At 39.8% G+C, this 19,643-nt stretch overlaps 1 protein-coding gene across 1 annotated transcript in view; it reads left to right on the top strand.

Moving 5' to 3' along the window:
- CFAP97 (cilia and flagella associated protein 97) overlaps window positions 1-19,228 on the top strand; it is a 23,241-nt gene extending 4,013 nt beyond the window's left edge. Inside the window, 3 exon segments of the mRNA XM_006772672.2 lie at window positions 6,763-7,028; window positions 16,678-16,828; window positions 18,707-19,228. Of these exon segments, the coding sequence (XP_006772735.1) occupies window positions 6,763-7,028; window positions 16,678-16,828; window positions 18,707-18,834 (545 nt within the window). The 3' untranslated portion in view covers window positions 18,835-19,228.
- Window positions 19,229-19,643: the final 415 nt, after the last annotated feature.

Below are 19,643 nucleotides of genomic sequence, written 5' to 3'. Positions count from 1 at the left end.
GAATTAAACAAAGGATAGGGTCTTTGGGATCTAGGACTTGCTTAAGAGTTCTTAGATATGACAACAAAAACATGATCTGTAGCCCTAGCCAGTTTGGCTCAGTGGATAGAGCATTTGCCTGAGGACTGAAGGGTCCTGGGTCCGATTCCAGTCAAGGGCATGTGCCTCGGTTGCAGGTAGTCCTTGCAGGCACAATTTGCTCAATCCCTGGCCCTGGTTGGGGCGTGTGTGGGTGGCAACCAATTGATCACATCGATGTTTCTCTCTGTCTCTTCTCCTCCCTTCCACTTTCTAAAAATCAATGGAAAAATATCCTTGGGTGAGGATTAACAAAAAATGGAACAAACACAAGCATATATATATATATACATATACATACGTACATATACATATACATGTATATGTATTTGTATATGTATATATATATTATATATATGGAAGTTTAGTGTAGACTAACATTATTAGACATCTAACATGAAAGTAAACCTTGAAAGAATTTATTAGAATTTCTGAATATTTAGCCTCTTAAGTCAATTGGGTGGCTGATTTGGGAGACTTCCCACCTCTGCCCCAAGCCAGCCTTTGCTAGGTACATAGCAAAAAAGGGTATGGTTGGAATTAGTTCTTTGACCTTGAGCTGTAAATCCCTGAATAGGCAGAAAGAGCATTAAAAGGTAGAGTAGTAGAGTATGTAGAAGTTTAGGCATTGGGTTATGGCATGAATCTCACATATTTAAAGAACAGTGAAGAAGTTGGCATGACTAGATTAGAAGATATGTTTCAAATACTTGGTATAGGTAAAATTAGGTCAGTTTAGGAAGAATCTGTAGGGCAAAATAGAGACAATTTAGAAATGCTCCACAAATTTTACTGCATAGATTCTGTATGAAATAGATATGTATCCTGGGAAGAAAAATTATTGTAAGAGAAAGAAATGGGATTAAGGAAGCATTGAACAAAGAAACTGGGTAAACTTACTGCTAAACTGATAACAACATAGGAGGGAATGAAGCAAACTGCCTTATTTAAGAGGAAGATACTGACCCTGTTGTACTCGATAAGGAAGAGGATGCCCATACAGTAGTCCCCTCTCATCCTCAGGGAATACATTCCAAGACACCATATGGATGCCTGAAATGGGATTGTACTGAACCCTATATATACTATGTTATTTCCCTATATGTACATACCTGTGATAAAGTTAATATATAAATTAGGCATAGTATTAGATTAACAACAACAATAATAAAATAGAACATATACATTGATAAAAAGTAACGTGAAGGGCTTGAGGGGCATTATTAAGTAAAATAAGGGTTACTTGAACACAAGCACGGCACCACTGCCACAGTTGATCTGATAACCCAGACAGCTAATAAGTGACTAAGGGTGGGTGGTGGATACAGCATGGATATGCTGGACAAAGGGGTGGTTCGCATCCCAGGTGGGACAGCATGAGGTGTCATTGTGCTATTCAGAATGGCACACAATATAAAACTTACGAATAGTTTATTTCTGGAATTTTCCATTTAATATTTTTGAGCCACAGTTTTCCACAGATAACTGAAACTGAAGAAAGCAAAACTGTGGGTGGTTCTGTACTGCGATTAGCTACTAGCACATCCTCCCTGGCAACATGTTTTGTCTCTTTACTGGCAGGCTGCAGTGAACAGGATTCTAGTAGGTGAGGACATCTTAGATGTCCTCAACACACTACTAAGTGTTACCAAACATTTGAGAAAATCTAAAATCAAGAGAAGCACCAGACTCACAGTTGAAGAACATACTACTTGAAGCAGAGTTAAAAGTGAAGCCCGGTGAATTTAGAGTGGCAAGGACAAAACTCTCTTCGCTAATAATACTGACATGATTTGCTTTTTATACTCTTCTGTCACATGTGTGTAGTGGAGTTTAGCACTAAAAGGGACAAGGAGTGTTAGACATTAATAAACTGACCAAATTCACCAAAAAGATTTAAGAGCCATTAATGTGCAATGTGTGATAAAAGCAAAACAGAACCCAATGATGAAATTGACAAAACCATAATCATTAATAGAGCAATTAGACACCCCTCCCCCCCCCCCCAAAAGTAAACTGCCTGCTTGTGGACTATACTTGGTCCACAGGTATTTGTCATACATTTTTTTTAAAGTGGTGGCATATCAGTGGCTATTCCTATATAATGAATTACCCCAATGCTTAGAGACTTAAAGGCAGGGGACTAGAATCTGAGAGCTCTTCACTCACATGTTAGGTGTGGGTTTGGGATGGCGTGAACAGGCCTGCTGAGCAGAGGGCCCACGTGTGCCCTCTGTGTTGCTTGGCTTCCTCACAGATGGCAGCGTCAGGGTGGTTGGACTTCTCACCTGGTGTTCCGGGAAACAAGATGGAAACCTCATCGCCTTTTATGACCTAGCCGCAGAAGTCACATAGCTTCATTTCTTCCATATTCTATTGATGTAAATGGTAATGGACCTTCCCAAATTTGAGAGTAAGACATAGACCCTCCCTCTTAAGAATGTCAAATACCTTATGGACATGTTTTAAAACCACCTCTTCAGTCCATCCTCTGTCCATATAATTTTTACCTACTTCTCCCAAACGCAAAAATACATTTCTCCTTTCGAAAGATTTCCCCAGCCTTGAAATCCAGGGTCTAAAACAGGTCCAAGTGCAGCGCAGTCTGCTCAGACGTGGTTCCTCAGTTTCCTGTACCTCTGAGTCCTTTGAGAATCTTCTGCCAGGAAGAAGTAGAAAGGAAAAGTATATTTTGAATCACATAAGTTCTGGCTTTTTTATATTCTCTCTAAATTTTGCTTGTAAACTGACCGGTTCGTTTTTTAGTCTTATCTCTCTATCCTCTGATTATTGTGGATAAAATAAATCACTGATACTTTCAACATTCTGTGTGGAGATCTGCTTAGCCCAGTCCACCAATGGCAGTGGGTACCTAGTCAAATAGCCAACAGAATTCCTAAAATTCTGCCATTTCATCCCCTTTAGCAATCCCTTCTAGGCCCTTCCAGCTCTACTTGTCACCTGGTTTCAGCCAGTGCCCTCTAATGTAGATTTTTGTTAGAGTAGTACCCCGGTTCCTGGTACCAAATTTTGTATTAGTTACTGCTGCTCTGATAACAAATCACAAAACTTAGATGTATAAAGCAGCAACCTAGGATGACTCAAAGACTAGGGTCATAGTGGCCCTCTATGTGGTTTGATTGCCTCACAGCCTGGCAGCTGAGCTCAGGGCAGTCAGACATATAGGGTGGCTCAGGTCCAAGGACAAATATTCCAGGGAGCAGGGTGGGGTTGCGGGGTGGGGGCTGCATCTCCTAAGACACAATTAGGCTGTATCATATTGGTCTACATCAGCCGTGGGCAAACCACTGCCCACGGGCCGGATACGGCCCGTTCGGCTGTTCTATCCGGCCCGCGGAGTCAAAAGAGCGGAGGGTTCTCTTGCTCTCCCCTCCGATCCTTCACCAGCAGCGGTGTTAACATGTATTAGTTCACACAAACACTCCATCCATGCTTTTGTTCCGGCCCTCGAGTCAAAAAGTTTGCCCACCCCTGGTCTACATAGTCACAAGCCTGCCAGATTCAGAGGACTGGGACTGGGAAAATGTCACCGAATTTATCACCTGACAACTTGTTCACAAAGAAGACAAAGAAATTTAGTAAATTTTATTATTTCTCGAAATGTGACCTGTCAATTTATAAGTTTGTATTTTTTTTAAAAGTTTATAAAAAATCACTTTAAAAAGCAAATACCATTTTTTTAATAAGGATCATGAATATGCCTACAGGACAGTTCTTTTTTTAAGAGCTATTATATGAATAAGGTCTTAATATGGCTTGAGATAAAATTTTCAGTGGTAACGTTACACAAAGTTTTTAAATGCTGTCTGTATCTCAGCTTAGGCGAAAGTAAAGCTGATACTTCTAGTAAATGAAATTACATAATTTAAGAAAAGGCTCTAGTGATCATGGACACGTATTGAAATACTGTAACAAGTTTGAACAAAACTTTTATTGAAGCCCTAGCCAGGTTTCCCAATGGTTAGAGTATTGGCCTGCAGACAGAAGGATTGCGGGTTTGAGTCCCAGTCAAGGGCGCATATCTTGGTTGCAGGCTCCAACCCAGGAGCGTGCAGGAGGCAACTGATCGATGTCTTTCTCTCACATCCATGTTTCTCTCTCATCAATGTTTCTTTCTCTTCCTCTCCTTCTCCTTCCTCCCTTCCACTCTCTAAACACAGCAGTGGAAAAATATCCTGGGATGAGGATTTTTTAAAAATTCTTTCATTGAAGAAAGTTAGAGAAAAACAGTGTTTCATAAATACGTGAATTTAAATATGTATATATTTATATAAATATTTGTATCCCTGTATAAATATCTCTCTTTTCTGTGTCCAGCGCAGCTAGAGAGCGGTCTGGTTCCTGAGTAGGGACGTCTGGGGATTGAGAAAATGAAAGAAAGAGACAGACACGGAGATAGAAGGAAAAAGCTGGGGATGAGAGAAAAACAGTGTTTCATAAATACGTGAATTTAAATATGTATATATTTATATAAATATTTGTATCCCTGTATAAATATCTCTCTTTTCTGTGTCCAGCACAGCTAGAGAGCGGTCTGGTTCCTGAGTAGGGACGTCTGGGGATTGAGAAAATGAAAGAAAGAGACAGACACAGAGATAGAAGGAAAAAGCTGGGGACAGGTGGGGCAGCTGTCCTCTGATGGAGAGACAGTGACCCAGAGTAGATATAGTGCGTTTATTTTATACAGCAAAATATCAGGAAGTTCTACTTAAAGCCCAAGACAGAAGAGATTATGTGCATTCTTGTGGCTTCTTTGTAATCGTCACTTCCAGGTGGGCCCAGATAATGGTGATTGTTCCTGGTGCTTGGCTGGATTTAGATAATGAAACCCAGCCCCTGGCACCTGAGCTGAAGGTCAGGCTGACAACACACCTGCCTCTGGCAAGGTATGTTTCCAAAGCATGGCTCTAATGGGCACTTCTGGATTCAGATGACAGTCAGCTCAGGGGCCTTTCCCAGGCGCCCTCTACATCCTTGAAAGTTTATTCAAGTTAAAAAAATAAAATTAGATCTTAATCGGAAAAACCAATGGAGCATATAAGGGGTGGACAAAAGTAGGTCCACAGTTGTGAGGACATGAGATAGTTTATTCTGGTATTATTACTTATTAATTGTATTATACTGTAAACCCACCCCTATATTTAAAGTTGCTTCATACTTGAGCATATAGCCACTTTAGAAAAACATAATAGTGATACCTGGATTCAGTATATAAGTACTCCATCCATATACTTTTCCATCAGTTAGAATGCTAATTTTTAAAGTGAATTAGGTTAAGTGTCCTTTATATAATTAATTTATTTATAGCTATTGCCTTATTTTACTTTTTAAAACTTTTTAAAAATGCCATTAGATAAAAGGTTTACTTTTAATTTTGTTTAGAATTTAATTTTAAAGGCTTTCATTTATGGCTAAATTAATATAGAAACCTTATTAAATTCTACAAAATGGGCATTTCTTAGAAGCAAGATAATTATGTTCAGCCCATCTATATCTTTCTAAATGTTCTCATTTAGGTTTTGTCATTTGGTTTTCAACAAATTACCAACCATTAATTTCACCATTTTATATCAGGAAATCACTGTTAATAAAATTTATTTTAAGTTTCTGTAATCTTTGATTGTCTATGGTTAAATGTAGGGAGCTAAACATACAGTTTTTGGGACGTTGCTCAAATGTTTTAAATTTTCTGTACCAGTCACATTTTCAGATGAGGGTTAAAAATGCCTCTTCCTCTTATAGTACAAAATGCTAAGACAGTAAAAGAGTTAACAAAGGTACTCAAGTAAAAACAAATAAGGCTTACTTTTAAAAAATATTGTAAAAAACATAATAAATGTGCCAGTATATTACTGATCTGATATAATATATTCATTTTAGTACTGACTTAAACTGAAACATTTAGCAAGCTTAATAGTTTTAGAAACTTTTATGTGATAATCAGTATGCAAAATATTTTTCTTGGTTACAAACTTTTTATACAATACTAGAGGCCCAGTGCACAAAATTTGTGCACGGAAGAGGGGTGTCCCTCAGCCCGGCCTGCACCCTCTCCAATCTGGGACCCCTTGCATATCCCCCTGCTGGCAGTTGGACATCCCTCTCACAATCCAGGACTGCTGGCTCCTAACCGCTTGCCTGCCTGCCTATTGCCCCTCACCGCTTCTGGCTGCCAGCCTGATTGCCCCCTAACTGCTCCTCTGCTGGCCCGATCACCCCCAACTCCCTTCCCCTGCCAGCCCGATTGCCCCCAACTGCCTTCCACCGCCAGCCTGTTTGCCCCCAACTGCCCTCCCCTGTCAGCCATCTTGTGGTGGCCATCTTGTGACAACATCACATGAGTGTATCGTGTGACGCCATCTAGGCTTTTATTATATAGGATAGGTGTATGTACAGGTGGGGGAAAAAGTAGGTTTATAGTGTGAGTATGCAAAACACAGAGTTTATCTTTGTATTATTTATTAACTAGAGTCCTGGTGCATGAAAATCGTGCATAGGTAGGGTCGCTAGCCCTGTGATCGAGGCCCACAATGTCATTAACATTATTTCATCTATGTCTTTTCATGAATAAATTTAGTTTTACTTTTAAGAATTAAAGCAAATACCATCGTATTTCATGCTACTTTCTTTAGCCATTTTTCCTTCTATTGTTCATTTCTGTAGCTTTTCTGGAATTGGATAAAAAGAGACCAGAGAAACATCACTTAGATCAGCCTTCAGCAGCACCTAGGAGAAACTACTCTTTCACAAGAGAGGAGGTGAGACAGATTGATCGGGAAAATCAGAGGCTTTTGAAAGAACTGTCAAGACAGGCTGAAAAACCAGGAAGCAGAAATATGATTCCTAGAAGATTTAGTCATCCCCCTAAGTTATATCACAGTGCTGTCAACAGACAGAAAGAACAACAAAGGATTGAAAGAGAAAATTTGGTAAGTAAAAAATTTTTTAGTCATCAAGGAAATGCATTTGTATTATTTTTTAAACCCAACTTGCCGGAAACCCAAAGACAGCCCAATATTTAAACTTAATTATATAAAAATAGATTTAGATGTGTTTGGCATGAAATGCATGATGAACTATGAGCCTGTAAGGTACAATGTGTAGCTTTTTTTCAGCAACCCATATTTTAAGGGAACCTTAAATGAAAATACTGAAACCTCCATTAACTATTGACTAGATCTGTTAAATCACTACAGTAGTACAGGAAATGATATCCAAGGGTCATCCTATATAATAAAAACGTAGTATGCAAATTGTCCCCTTGACCAGGAGGTGGTTCGGGAATTTGACCAGGAGGCGGGGCTGGCCGGAGGAAGGGAGGGAGGCCCCGGCCAGTGGTGGCAGCAGTGGCAGCAGCAGGCGGCTGGGGAAGGGTAGAGGAGGGAGCAGCAGCTGGCAGCTGCTAGGAACCGTACCAGCACACAAATTTCATGCACTGGGCCTCTAGTATGTATATATCCTCTGTGAAGTATTCAGTCACTAGCTTAATCTATTTCACTTTACTGTATGCCTAAAAGCTAACACAATTTATATATCACTTATCTATAATCCTGTCTAATAATAGACAAACATGGTAATTGACCGTACCTTCACTACGCCTCCCATTGGCTAATCAGCGAGATCTGCAAATTAACCGCCAACAAAGACGACGGTTAATTTGCATACGTAGGCGCAAAGCAGCGGAGTGAAGACTAAAGGTTGCTCTGGTTGGAGCAGCGAGGGCTTGAAGGCGGCTCCAGCTGGAGCAGCAAAGACTGAAGGTGGCTCCAGCCGGAGCGAAGGCCTGGGTCCCTTGTGCCAGAGGAACACCGGTGCCGGCAGCCAGGGGAAGGGAAGGCCTATTGCACGATTCTTTTTGTGCAACAGGCCTCTAGTAATCTATAATAATAAAAGCATAATATGCAAATTGACCGAACAACTGAACAGCAGAATGACCGTCCAAACGACCTTCCAGAGGACCACACTATGACACGCACTGGTGCCAGGCCAGCCAAGGCGGGTGTGATGTGATTGGTTGGGGGACCCCATCATCTCCCCACGATTGCCCCTCAGAGGGAGGCCTAGGTCAGTGGGGCATTTGGTGGGGCAGGGGGCTCCATGATCACCCCAAAGAGGGAGGCCCAGGCCACCCTCTGCACGGAATTGATCATGGAGCCCCAGCCCACCCTGCTGACAGCGCTGCGGCAGGTGGGCAGGGCCTCCCTCTGTGGGGTGATCGATCTGGGGGCCCCGCAATTGATCGCCCCACAGAGGGAGAGGCCCAGGCCAGCGGCGCTGTGGCGGGTGTGAATGGCTGGCCATCAATTGCCCCGTAAGCGATCATCTATTTCACTTTACTGTATGCCTAAAAGCTAACACAATTTATATATCACTTATCTATAATCCTGTCTAATAATAGACAAACATGGTAATTGACCGTACCTTCACTAAGCCTCCCATTGGCTAATCGGCGAGATCTGCAAATTAACCGCCAACAAAGACGACGGTTAATTTGCATACGTAGGCGCAAAGCAGCGGAGTGAAGACTAAAGGTTGCTCTGGTTGGAGCAGCGAGGGCTTGAAGGCGGCTCCAGCTGGAGCAGCAAAGACTGAAGGTGGCTCCAGCCGGAGCGAAGGCCTGGGTCCCTTGTGCCAGAGGAAAACCGGTGCCGGCAGCCAGGGGAAGGGAAGGCCTATTGCACGATTCTTTTTGTGCAACAGGCCTCTAGTAATCTATAATAATAAAAGCATAATATGCAAATTGACCGAACAACTGAACAGCAGAATGACCGTCCAAACGACCTGGCAGGCAGGCAGAGTGGTTAGGGGTGATCAGGTAGGCAGACCAGTGTTTAGGAGTAATCAGGTAGGCAGGCAAGTGGTTAGGGCGATCAGGTAGGCAGGCCAGCAGATAGGGGCAATCAGGTAGGCAGATGGCTCCTTGCAGAGCTGGCCCTGCCCCCCAGCAAGCAGTTAGGGGTGATCAGGCAGGCAGGTGAGCAGTTAGGGGTGATCAAGTAGGCAGGCGGCCCCTTACAGAGATAGCCCCATCCCCCAGCAAAGAAAGAGGGAGGCCAGGGCCATTGGCGGCAACTCTGTGGCAGGTAGGCAGCCGGCCAGCTATTGCCCCGCAGAGGGAGGCCTAGGCTAGCCAAGCCATTGCACCTCACACCTGTCCCCAGCAGAAGGAGGCCACTGGTGGCCACCTGTCGTCCATAGAGGGAGGCACAGATGGCAAGCAGTGGCAGCAGCGGGGGCGGGGCCAGCTGCCGGCAGCCAGGAGAAGGAAAGCCCTGATAGGCCCTGATTGCTGGCCAGGTCTAGGGACCCTACCCAAGGGGTCCCGGATTGCAAGAAGGCACAGACCAGGCTAAGGGGCACACTCCCTGCCTCTGCACAAATTCTGTGCACCAGCCCTCTAGTTTTAAAGAATAAATATGTTCTCAAAGAGGTCAAATTTTGTGGTCTGCTACTTGAATGTATGAAAGTCATTATCATTAAAAAATATAGTGATACTTTGATGTTCTAAGAAATATATGTGGGGACTGTTGCAAATCTTCTCATTAAAAACTTACTCGTAGCATATGATTTTCTTTTCTTTTTTTATGATTTTTTTCTTTATTCATTAAGGTATTATAAATGTGTCCTTATTCCCCCGTTGTCCCCCCACTCCCCCAGTCCTGCCCTCACCCTCAATTATTTTCTTTATAAAATTCAGTTCATAATAATTGCTGATATTTACTGAGCTCTTACTAAATGCCAGGCATTGTTCTTTTTTTAATATATTTTTATTGATTTCATAGAGAAAGGGAGAGAGACACAGAAACATCAATGATGGGAGAGAATCATTGATTGGCTCCCTCCTGCATGCCCCACACAGGACATGTGCCCTGACCAGAATCAAACTGTGACCTAGTGGTTCATATGTCAGTGCTCAAATACTGAGAAACACCGGCCGGGCCAGACATTGTTCTTAGTATCTTCCAAATATTAGCTTATTGAATCCTGACAATAATTCTTTCAGGTAGATACTGTTTTTATCCACATCTTACAATTAAATAACTGAGACTTAGAGGTGTTAAATAATGAGCCCAGGGACACAGAGTGAGTAAGTGATTGAGCCAAGATTCTAAACCCAGATAGTGTTTTAAACTAAAATTAAATCTTTAATGAGCACATAAATTCAAACTTAAAATAATTGATAAAGCTTTTATTAACAATTACTAAAACAGTTTCCAAAATTCACCCTCATATTTCATCATCAGTACAGTCCTATTTTTCTATATACTTACCTGAAATTGTAATACTAGTAGAGTCTTAAATCCTTCAGGAGAGTTACTCTGCATGTAGCAAGGAGTAGATAGCAACAAAGCAAGTTGATATGAGGTTAATGGATAGTAGGTTAGGTGGTAGTTTTCTGCACATCATTGTAGCAATTTGAAGCTAATTCTATATCTTCCAAAAACTTGTCTGTTCCTTTGCATTTATCCTTCATAATGATTTATTATTTTTTCATTAAAAAAATCTATTCCATATATATAAAAGCCTAAGTGACCATTACGACCCAAGAACCGGTCGACCAGTCACTATGATGCACACTGACCACCAGGGGTCAGACACTCAGTGCAGCAGCTGCCCCCTGGTGATCCGTGCATTCCCACACCCAACCTCCCACGGTTCTTCCCACTGGCTGGCCAACTTCCGGTGGTCCCTCCCGCCAGCCAGCCAACCCTGATGGCCCCAACTGGGCTGGCCAGCAGGGGGAGGGGCCATGGGAGTTTAGCCTCTGGCCCCGATCAGGACTGGGCAAGATGGCCCCAATCGGCCCCAATTGCCGGCCAGGCTAAGGAACCCCACCCATGCACAAATTCATGCACTGGGCCTCTGTTATAAGAAAAGGAGACATATTGCCCTAGCCCGTTTGACTCAGTGGATAGAGCGTCAGCCTGCAGACTGAAGGGTCCCAGGTTCGGTTCCAGTCAGGGGCATGTGCCTTGGTTGCAGGCACATCCCCTAATTGGGATGTTCAGGAGGCAGCTGATCGATGTTTCTCTCTCATCAATGTTTCTGACTATCCCTCTCCCTTTCTCTCTGTAAAAAACCAATAAAATATATTTTTTTAAAAAGTACAAGTCATAATCCCTATGTGTTGGATGTTATTAAATATTTCTCTTTGCCGAAACCGGTTTGGCTCAGTGGATAGAGCGTCGGCCTGCGGACTGAAAGGTCCCAAGTTCAATTCCGGTCAAGGGCATGTACCTGGGTTGCGCACACTTCCCCGGTGGGGGATGTGCAGGAGGCAGCTGGTCGATGTTTCTCTCTCATCGATGTTTCTAACTATCTCTATCTCTCTCCTTTCCTCTCTGTAAAAAGTCAATAAAAAAATATATTTAAAAAAAATATATTTCTCTTTGTCTCCCTGCCCTTATCATTGGTAAATATGACTAATGAAAAAAATTGGATGTTATTAAATATTTCTCTTTGTCTCCCTGCCCTTACCATTGGTAAATATGACTAATGAAAAAAAATTTAAAAAAAGAAAAGGAGACATATGTAATACTTTAACAATAAAGAATTTAAATTACAAAACAATGATATTCTCTAAAACAAAATTTAAAAATATCTATTATAAGTTTTTATTGGAATTAATGTTAAATTTACATTTTAATTGCAGAGTGTTGACATTCTTAAAGTATTACCTTCCTATACAGAAATATGGTATGTCTTCTCATTTATTCAATGCACAGGATGATGCTCCAACCAACTGAGCCACACAGTCCAGGGCTAAGCTGTTATACTTTTAAATCTGCGTGGTAGGCTTTTTATGGTCAAAAGACATGTACACGCACGTTTTTATAGTTATTTCTGTGTCAGATATACTGCACAAGCAGCATCCATTACTTTATAATTTTTATGATTTGTATTCCTTCATTTGCTCTCATCTTGTGATGGAGATCAGTTCATATGGCTGACAGGCCTGATGACTAAAGCAGTTCTGTTCCAGGACTCTTATTTTCACTTGTTAGCAATCCATAAGCTTCCAGTATTTAGACTAATACAATTCAAGACAAAGAAGTACCACTGTGCAGAGAAGGTAGAAAAAGAGAAGGGAAATACGGTATACAATTGAGTCCTGAGCTTTAGAGTTAAAAGCATGCTGTTAATGTCTTTCTGATGAATTTTGATTTCTTATTTGTTTATCACTATTTCCCCCCCCTCATTACCAACGGAAATAAAGGAATAATAAAGAGAAAGTAAGTTTATCCAGTAGAGGGCGTGCTTGCTATATACTCAATTATATTAGAACTTTATTATTTCCAAAAAGGGGACTCGTTTTTTTAATTCATGAACTTTGAAATATTCTTGTTAAGCCGCATCTTCTTTTTTTTTTTCTTCCCACTGTTATAATAACTTTAATTTCTCTTGCATTTTAAAAATATGGAACGCTTCACGAATTTGCGTGTCATCCTTGCGCAGGGGCCATGCTAATCTTCTCTGTATCGTTCCAATTTTAGTATATGTGCTGCCGAAGCAAGCACTAAGCCGCATCTTCTTATCTTTATTTGAATATAGTATAAATTGATGATTTTAATGAAAGAGCAGAGAAGAGGGGAGTTATTAAGGTAGTTTATAGTTTCACTTTACCCTCTGATAGAAATTAGATTATTTCATTCTTTTAAATGTATGTCAGTTTCCTGAGCTTTGAAAGAAGAGGGGGGGGGCGGTAATTGAAGTAAGATGAGGAAAGAAGTAATATTCCTGGTGGAATGAATCAGAATTAGAGCCTAGAGCTCAAATGAAGTTAATTTATTTTAATTTTAAATCCAGAGAAATAGAAGTGGACAATAAAGTAGACCATAATGTTTCCACTCGGGAGTTCTAGTGTTAAAATAAAAGTAGTGCATGGATAAATTTAGAAATTCAGACTGTTCTTAAAAACATTAAGTGGCCTCGCCGGTTTGGCTCAGTGGATAGAGTATCGGCCTGTGGACTGAAGGGTCCCTGGTTCGATTCCGGTCAAGGGCACATGCCTGGGTTGCAGGCTCAATCCCCAGTGGGGGATGTGCAGGAGGCAGCCGATCAATGATTCTCTCATCATTGATGTTTCTGTCTCTCTCACTCCCTCTCCCTTCTTCTCTTAAATTAATAAAAATAAAAACATTAAGTGAAAAATAAAATCCTTTTTCTTTTGTTCTTTGTCTGCTCTGGTCTAGAGGAGTAATTTTAGACCTCTTAAATGGGGAAACTGTTAAAGGGAGGGTGGTACATTGTCACAAAGTGAAGATTTATAGCACACTCATATCTAGTATGAGTGTTGATTAGTTGAATAATCAGTACCTTTGTTCTAAGATCTTAAAATCATAGCTCATTCAGTCTGGCTTTCCATATTCTCTGCTTTGTTGACTGTTGTCCCCTCCCATAAGAGAAATAAACCTAATGATAACTAAGTATGACTCTATCTGTAGAAAATAGGGAGAATGGTCCTGATTTTTCCTGACTATAGGATACTTGTTACTCCCTAATGTCCTTCAGGGTCTTTGCTTTATCACTTTAGAAACAATAAAGCAACTCTTCTCTACAGAAATCATTAACACATTATTTATTCATTAATTTGTTTTAACCTTTCTGCCTCTGAAGACAGCATTCAGGCTAAGTTATTTTTCTTTCCAAAAAGAATAATGTTTCCAAGATTTAAGAAAATATATATTTAGACAAACTATTTTGGGATTCATAATTAAAATCTGATTTCAGTAGCATTTCTAAGATTTTGTATACCATAAACTGGAACATAAGTAACCATTCTTATCATTTTTCAATTCATAAGTTCTTACTCTATGCCAGGAACTGTTCTGAGCACTTCATTCCCATTGTCTCACTTATTACTCCAAATTGCTTGAGGTTTATTTCATTGTTAATATCCCTATTAAGTCATTTGACCAATGTCATATAATCAGTGGCAGAGCCAGGATTTAAATCCAGGTCTTTCTGACTAAGTAACTTACATTTTATTAATCACTCTATTACAAGTGTTAGAACATTTTGAATTATTTTTAAGTTTTACCCAGGAGTTGTAAATTGATGACTAGACTGAAACGTATGTATACTTTTGATTTTAGGGTTTATACTGTAATCAGTACTTCATAGTTTTGATATTGTTTCCACAAGCAAGACCTGTCTGAAAGCATTTCTTTAATTTTTGTTAGCTTGTTAAGTTATAACACACGGACTAATACATGGTGTGGTTCCATATGATTTGGATAGCTGAGCCAAATCATGTTTCTTATATCCCCAGGTTTCTGCATGTAAACTTGATAAGCAACATCTCAGGACTACAGAATGGGTTTACTTTTTGCCTTATTGACAAATTATTTCAGAATTGATTTTGATGATATAAAAAGAAAAATGCTCATCTAACCAAAAGAGTAAATTTAGGAAATTAGGAGTTTAATTAAAAAAATATTGAGACTTTTACCAGCAAAAAGATAAAATTTGTAAGTAACTGAAAATATCAAGTTTTCTGCCTATCCCACTCCTTACAACTCAGTGAGTAGTAATGGGATAATTAGATAAAACAGCAGATGTAGCTCTGCTCAGTGAAATACATTGATGATGTGATACATAGGAAGTTGCTTACTATGCTATAAATGTCTTAGGCATGCAATGGTATTATCTTCCCAACTAAGTTATAAATTACATGACAAGGCAGTATTTTATACATTTTTAATATTCCTTCCAGTATCTTACATAGCTCAGAGCAGCTACAAACAATAGAGGAGAAAATATAATCTTAGGAGTTTTTGCTACCTAAATTATACAGCTTCTCTTGTCTATAAGGAGAGAAAGCCAGTCTTATGGCAAAAAGACCATAGACTTTACAGATGGAACCATGTTTAAATCATAACTCTCAGCTCAGCAAAGAGAACCACTAACACTAGGTGGGAAAGGCTTTGGAGAAGTTGACTCTTCTAGCCTTTGAAGGCTTAAAAATGGGGAAGGCATTTCATGCAAAAAGAATCGTTGGCAGGCTGCATTCTCTCAGTTGATCTTTCTGCTTCTTCATGTGTTCTGCCATTTGTCTCCAAGCTCCGTTTATTCACATAACTCCTCACCCTTTTCTAATCGGCTCTTCCCCTGAATCTTTTGACTTGTTCTACCACCCTCTCCCCGCTCTCTGGGATTGATTGTTCAGGAGCATTGATGACGGAACCTCAGAATAGAGGAGTAGGGGACGAAGATGCTAACAAAACATCAAGTTGAGAAAAAGTTCTGGAAATGTGATGGTTCACAATTACGTACATGTACTAAATGCCACTGAACTGTATGTTTAAAAATGGTTAAATGATAAATTTTATGTTATGTATATTTTACCACAATTAAAACTTAAGTTGAGGAAGAAGGAAAACATTGTGCAGAGGAAAACTTGTCCTGTGATGGAACACGAGGCTGATTTTTCAATATGAATCTTGGTGCAGAACAGCATTCTCTTTTTAGATAAAGTTCAATGTGCTACAGAGGAAGTTTAAATCAATAAAAAGAATAATAAAACACAACCCTGGATCAATCCGAATTCATTGGTCTACTTAAACATTCCTTTCTCGATGATGCCTGGGAGAAGCAAACAAAAGAAACTCTTTCACCTGATTTGTGAAGAAGAAAAATAAAATTAAGAACATTATACATTAGACTCCTGCTAAATCTTATTATACTATGTTACTGGATACTGTGTTGCCTTGGCTAGTTGATTTATAACCTTTAAAAAGCTTTATATTCTTTAATAGTTGTAGTTGATTTTCAAACTTCTTAACATCAAAAACTTTTCTTTTTTCAAACTAATTTTATGCAGAATCTTCAGTATATAAAACAGACAATTCAAAAAGCATTGTTGGGTCGGTAGAAGTTAGGAGTGGGAGGGCCCTGCCCCTTGGCCTTTCTTCAATGTCCTAGTCAGCCTGGAGTCATTACTGGAAATTTAAAGCAGGTAGAAAGCCACTGCTGGATAACCAGATAGAGGATTTATAGTAGCTTTAATAAGCTTATGGTCATTCCTGGGCTCCTAGCATTATTATTCCCATTTTGTCATTTCTATGAGAAACTCAGCTTCAATGTATTTCACCTTACAGCACCTTTTCTAAGATTGTAGCCTGATCTGAAAGAGGTGTGCCTGTGATCAGTTGTTAAAATCGTAGTGGCTTTGGTTAGCTATAGGATAGGTCAAAGCCCTTAGGTCAGCGGTTCTCAATCTGTGGGTCGCGACCCCTTTGGTGGTCGAACAACCCTTTCACAGGGGTCGCCTAAGACCATCCTGCATATCAGATATTTACATGACGATTCATAACAGTAGCAACATGACAGTTATGAAGCAGCAACGAAAATAATTTTATGGTTGGGCCACAACATGAGGAACTGTATTTAAAGGGCCAGAAGGTTGAGAATCACTGCCTTAGGTTCTCCTGAAAATATTATTTGAAATATGTCAACAGTGCTTTAGTCTTTTCTATTTAATTTCATCCATTTCAGGTTCTAAAAATAGTTTTCCTTTTGGAAAAATATTAGTATTTATATAACAATGCCTTTCACATTGATTGTCTTTAAATGAAGGCTTTATTGAAGAGACTTGAAGCCGTGAAACCAACAGTTGGCATGAAACGGTCAGAACAGCTAATGGACTATCATCGCAATATGGGTTATCTCAACTCATCACCATCCTTAAGACGAGCAAGATCGACTCTCAGCCAGTATAGCTCATTAAGTAAGCATATTCACAATTATTTTGTACTTATTTGTATCTTTTTGTCTTTTTTCTTACAATAGGGTTTTATTTATTTTTATTTATTGATTGATTTTAGAGGGAGAGAGAGAGAGAGAAACATCAATTTATTGTTTTACTTATTTATGCATTCATTGGTTGATGCTTGTATATGCCCTGACTGGGGATCAAACCTGCAACCTTGGCATATCAGAACAGTGCTCTAACCACCTGAACTACCTGGCCAGGACATGATAAATGCCGACTTCTGAAATGCACTTTATGATTTTCACTGGCATGCTTTGTTTGTGTTAGTTCACTTAATTTCAGGTTTCATTTATAGCAGGTAATGACAGCATAGGAAGGAAACCAGGAGAAAAAAACAGTTGAAAATATCAGTAGTTTTCTTAGATAATGGAAGAGAGACTTTTTTAAAAAATATATATTTTTTATTGATTTTTTTACAGAGAGAGGAAGGGAGAGGGATAGAGAGTTAGAAACATCGATGAGAGAGAAACATTGATCAGCTGCCTCCTGCACACCCCCCACTGGGGATGTGCCCACAACCAAGGTACATGCCCTTGACCAGAATCGAACCTGGGACCCTTGAGTCTGCAGGCCGATGCTCTATCCACTGAGCCAAACCGGTTAGGGCGGAAGAGAGACTTTTAACTTCAATATATTTATTAAAGGAAGAAATGAATAGATGTGCTATTTAAAAGTCACTAAAACATTTCCCCAGCCAGTTAAGAATTATTGGTAATATCTTCAGCCCTTGTATGTACTCTGTCTTCCTCACTGAGTAAAACCAAAAATCAATGATCTGTAGAGTCATAAGATGTAATCCTTCTTAAAGCTTTTTATGTGGTCATTCACACATCTGACCAGTGGTGTGTTGCCGAGAATGTAGGCAGAATGACCATAGTGCTAGTGCCTGCGACATACAGGAGGGCCAGATATCTTTCTGTACAGAAGTCTGTGCTGTTGCTTCATATATGCATTCTAAACTGGAAAAATTAGAAGCCAGTACTAAAACAAAGTTGGAACCACTTACCATGCCACAACTCCCCAGTGCTCATGTGAGTCTTATACAGTCCAATGACTAGTAATTCCATTCACTCATTCTCTAAGCATTACTTCTTTGGTATAGTGACTAGGATGGGGGTCTGTTCCAATAACTCATGCTTAGTAAGTATTCGGTCTTGAATGTGGTACATTTTTTGTTGAATAAATGTATAATCCTACATAATAAAAGGCTAACAGGCAAATTGTTCCCTTGGCTGGGAGTTTGACCAGGGGGTGGGGCCGGCTGGCCAACCACCCACGGCCCCTCCTCCTGGCCGGCCCAGCCCAATTGACCCCAATCGGGGTGGGCTGGCAGGACCCCACATATGCATGAATTTGTGCACCAGGCCTCTAATGGTTATATGGTTTTTTGCACTTGAATCATTTAAAACATTTATTTAAAACATCTGTTCCTGCCCAAATCTGTTGAATCAAAATCCCCTAGTGTAGTATATTTCTTAACTTCCACAGGGAACTCGGAAGTGCATTTCTGGTTGAAAATTATATTAGACTATTAAAAACATGTGGGCCCTGGCTGTGTGGCTTAGTTAGTTGAAATATCATCCCATATACCAGAGGTTGCAGGCTCAATCCCCCCCAGTTGGGATTGATATAGGAGGCAAATGATCGATGATTCTCTCTCCCCTCCTTCCTCTCTCTCTAAAATTAGTAATATCCTCAGGATCAAAAAAAGAGAGAGTTAGGAAAGGAACATTTAGTCTGAACTTAAAATTAGGAAAGGAAGTTTATCAGATGATGACTTATGTATTTTGTTTAAATAATTCAAATCATTTCTTATTTTTTGTGTATTTTCAGGAGGCGCTTCCAGGACATCTAGTGCTACCAGTGGTCTCAGTTGTAAGAGTGAAGGAGCAGTTTTTGACAAATCCAGTGGCCTGTTGCTAAGACCTAAGCCCCCTAATGTTCGTACAGCTTGGTTATAAAAACTTTTTACTTTAAACATTGTTCACCCAATTCTTATTGAAATGCTCTTGTACATTACTATAATTCTCTTTGTAAACATCTCTAATAACTGTTTTAAGAATTTTAAGTTGTACAACAGCAAATTATAATTTATTGTACTTCAATGCAAAATTGTTTTCAAAAAAGGCAATTTAATGTAAAGTCAGTGTTTCCTGTGAGGGTGTATTTATATGAGATGTATATGTATTTAATAGGTAAATGCATGTATATTGTCTTAGCATAGAGATCAATTCAGCTCTCATGCTGATAAAACAGTTGTATTACTGCACGTTGGCACTGAGATGTTAACTATGTACATCTCATTTTATTTTTATTTTCACCTCTTATAAGCTTTAAACCATGAACATTACTCCTCAACTTGACTGGCTCTGTTTTCTGTTTGCTTTAGGACTTAAGTGGTATGACTCATAACTTAATTGTAACACTTTCTTATTAATGAAACAAATCTTGAAATTCGTTTTCATTGTTGGACCTAATTTACTGGGGCAGTCCTTAGGATTCGCCAGAGGTATCTTGTACCTCTGTGTGAGTGTGCTGAGTTACACCTTAACATTTCATCAGCCATTCCAAACCATTTCAAACTGTGAGTATTAGGAAGTTCCACTTAGAAGCTCCTCTTTCATATTATTGTACATTCCGGTAAAGTACTATTAATGATGCTGAAAAATAAGGTAGGCTTGCAAGCTACAGTCTACTTACATTGTGAATAGTTTGTCCAAGGACCAGATCATCATAAGCAAAAGCGAGTATTTTTTGATTCAGCAAAAGA

The sequence above is a fragment of the Myotis davidii genome, unplaced genomic scaffold (assembly GCF_000327345.1).
Source record: "Myotis davidii unplaced genomic scaffold, ASM32734v1 scaffold184, whole genome shotgun sequence".
Lineage (NCBI taxonomy): Eukaryota > Metazoa > Chordata > Mammalia > Chiroptera > Vespertilionidae > Myotis > Myotis davidii.
This window is presented reverse-complemented; position numbering and strand designations above follow the sequence as displayed.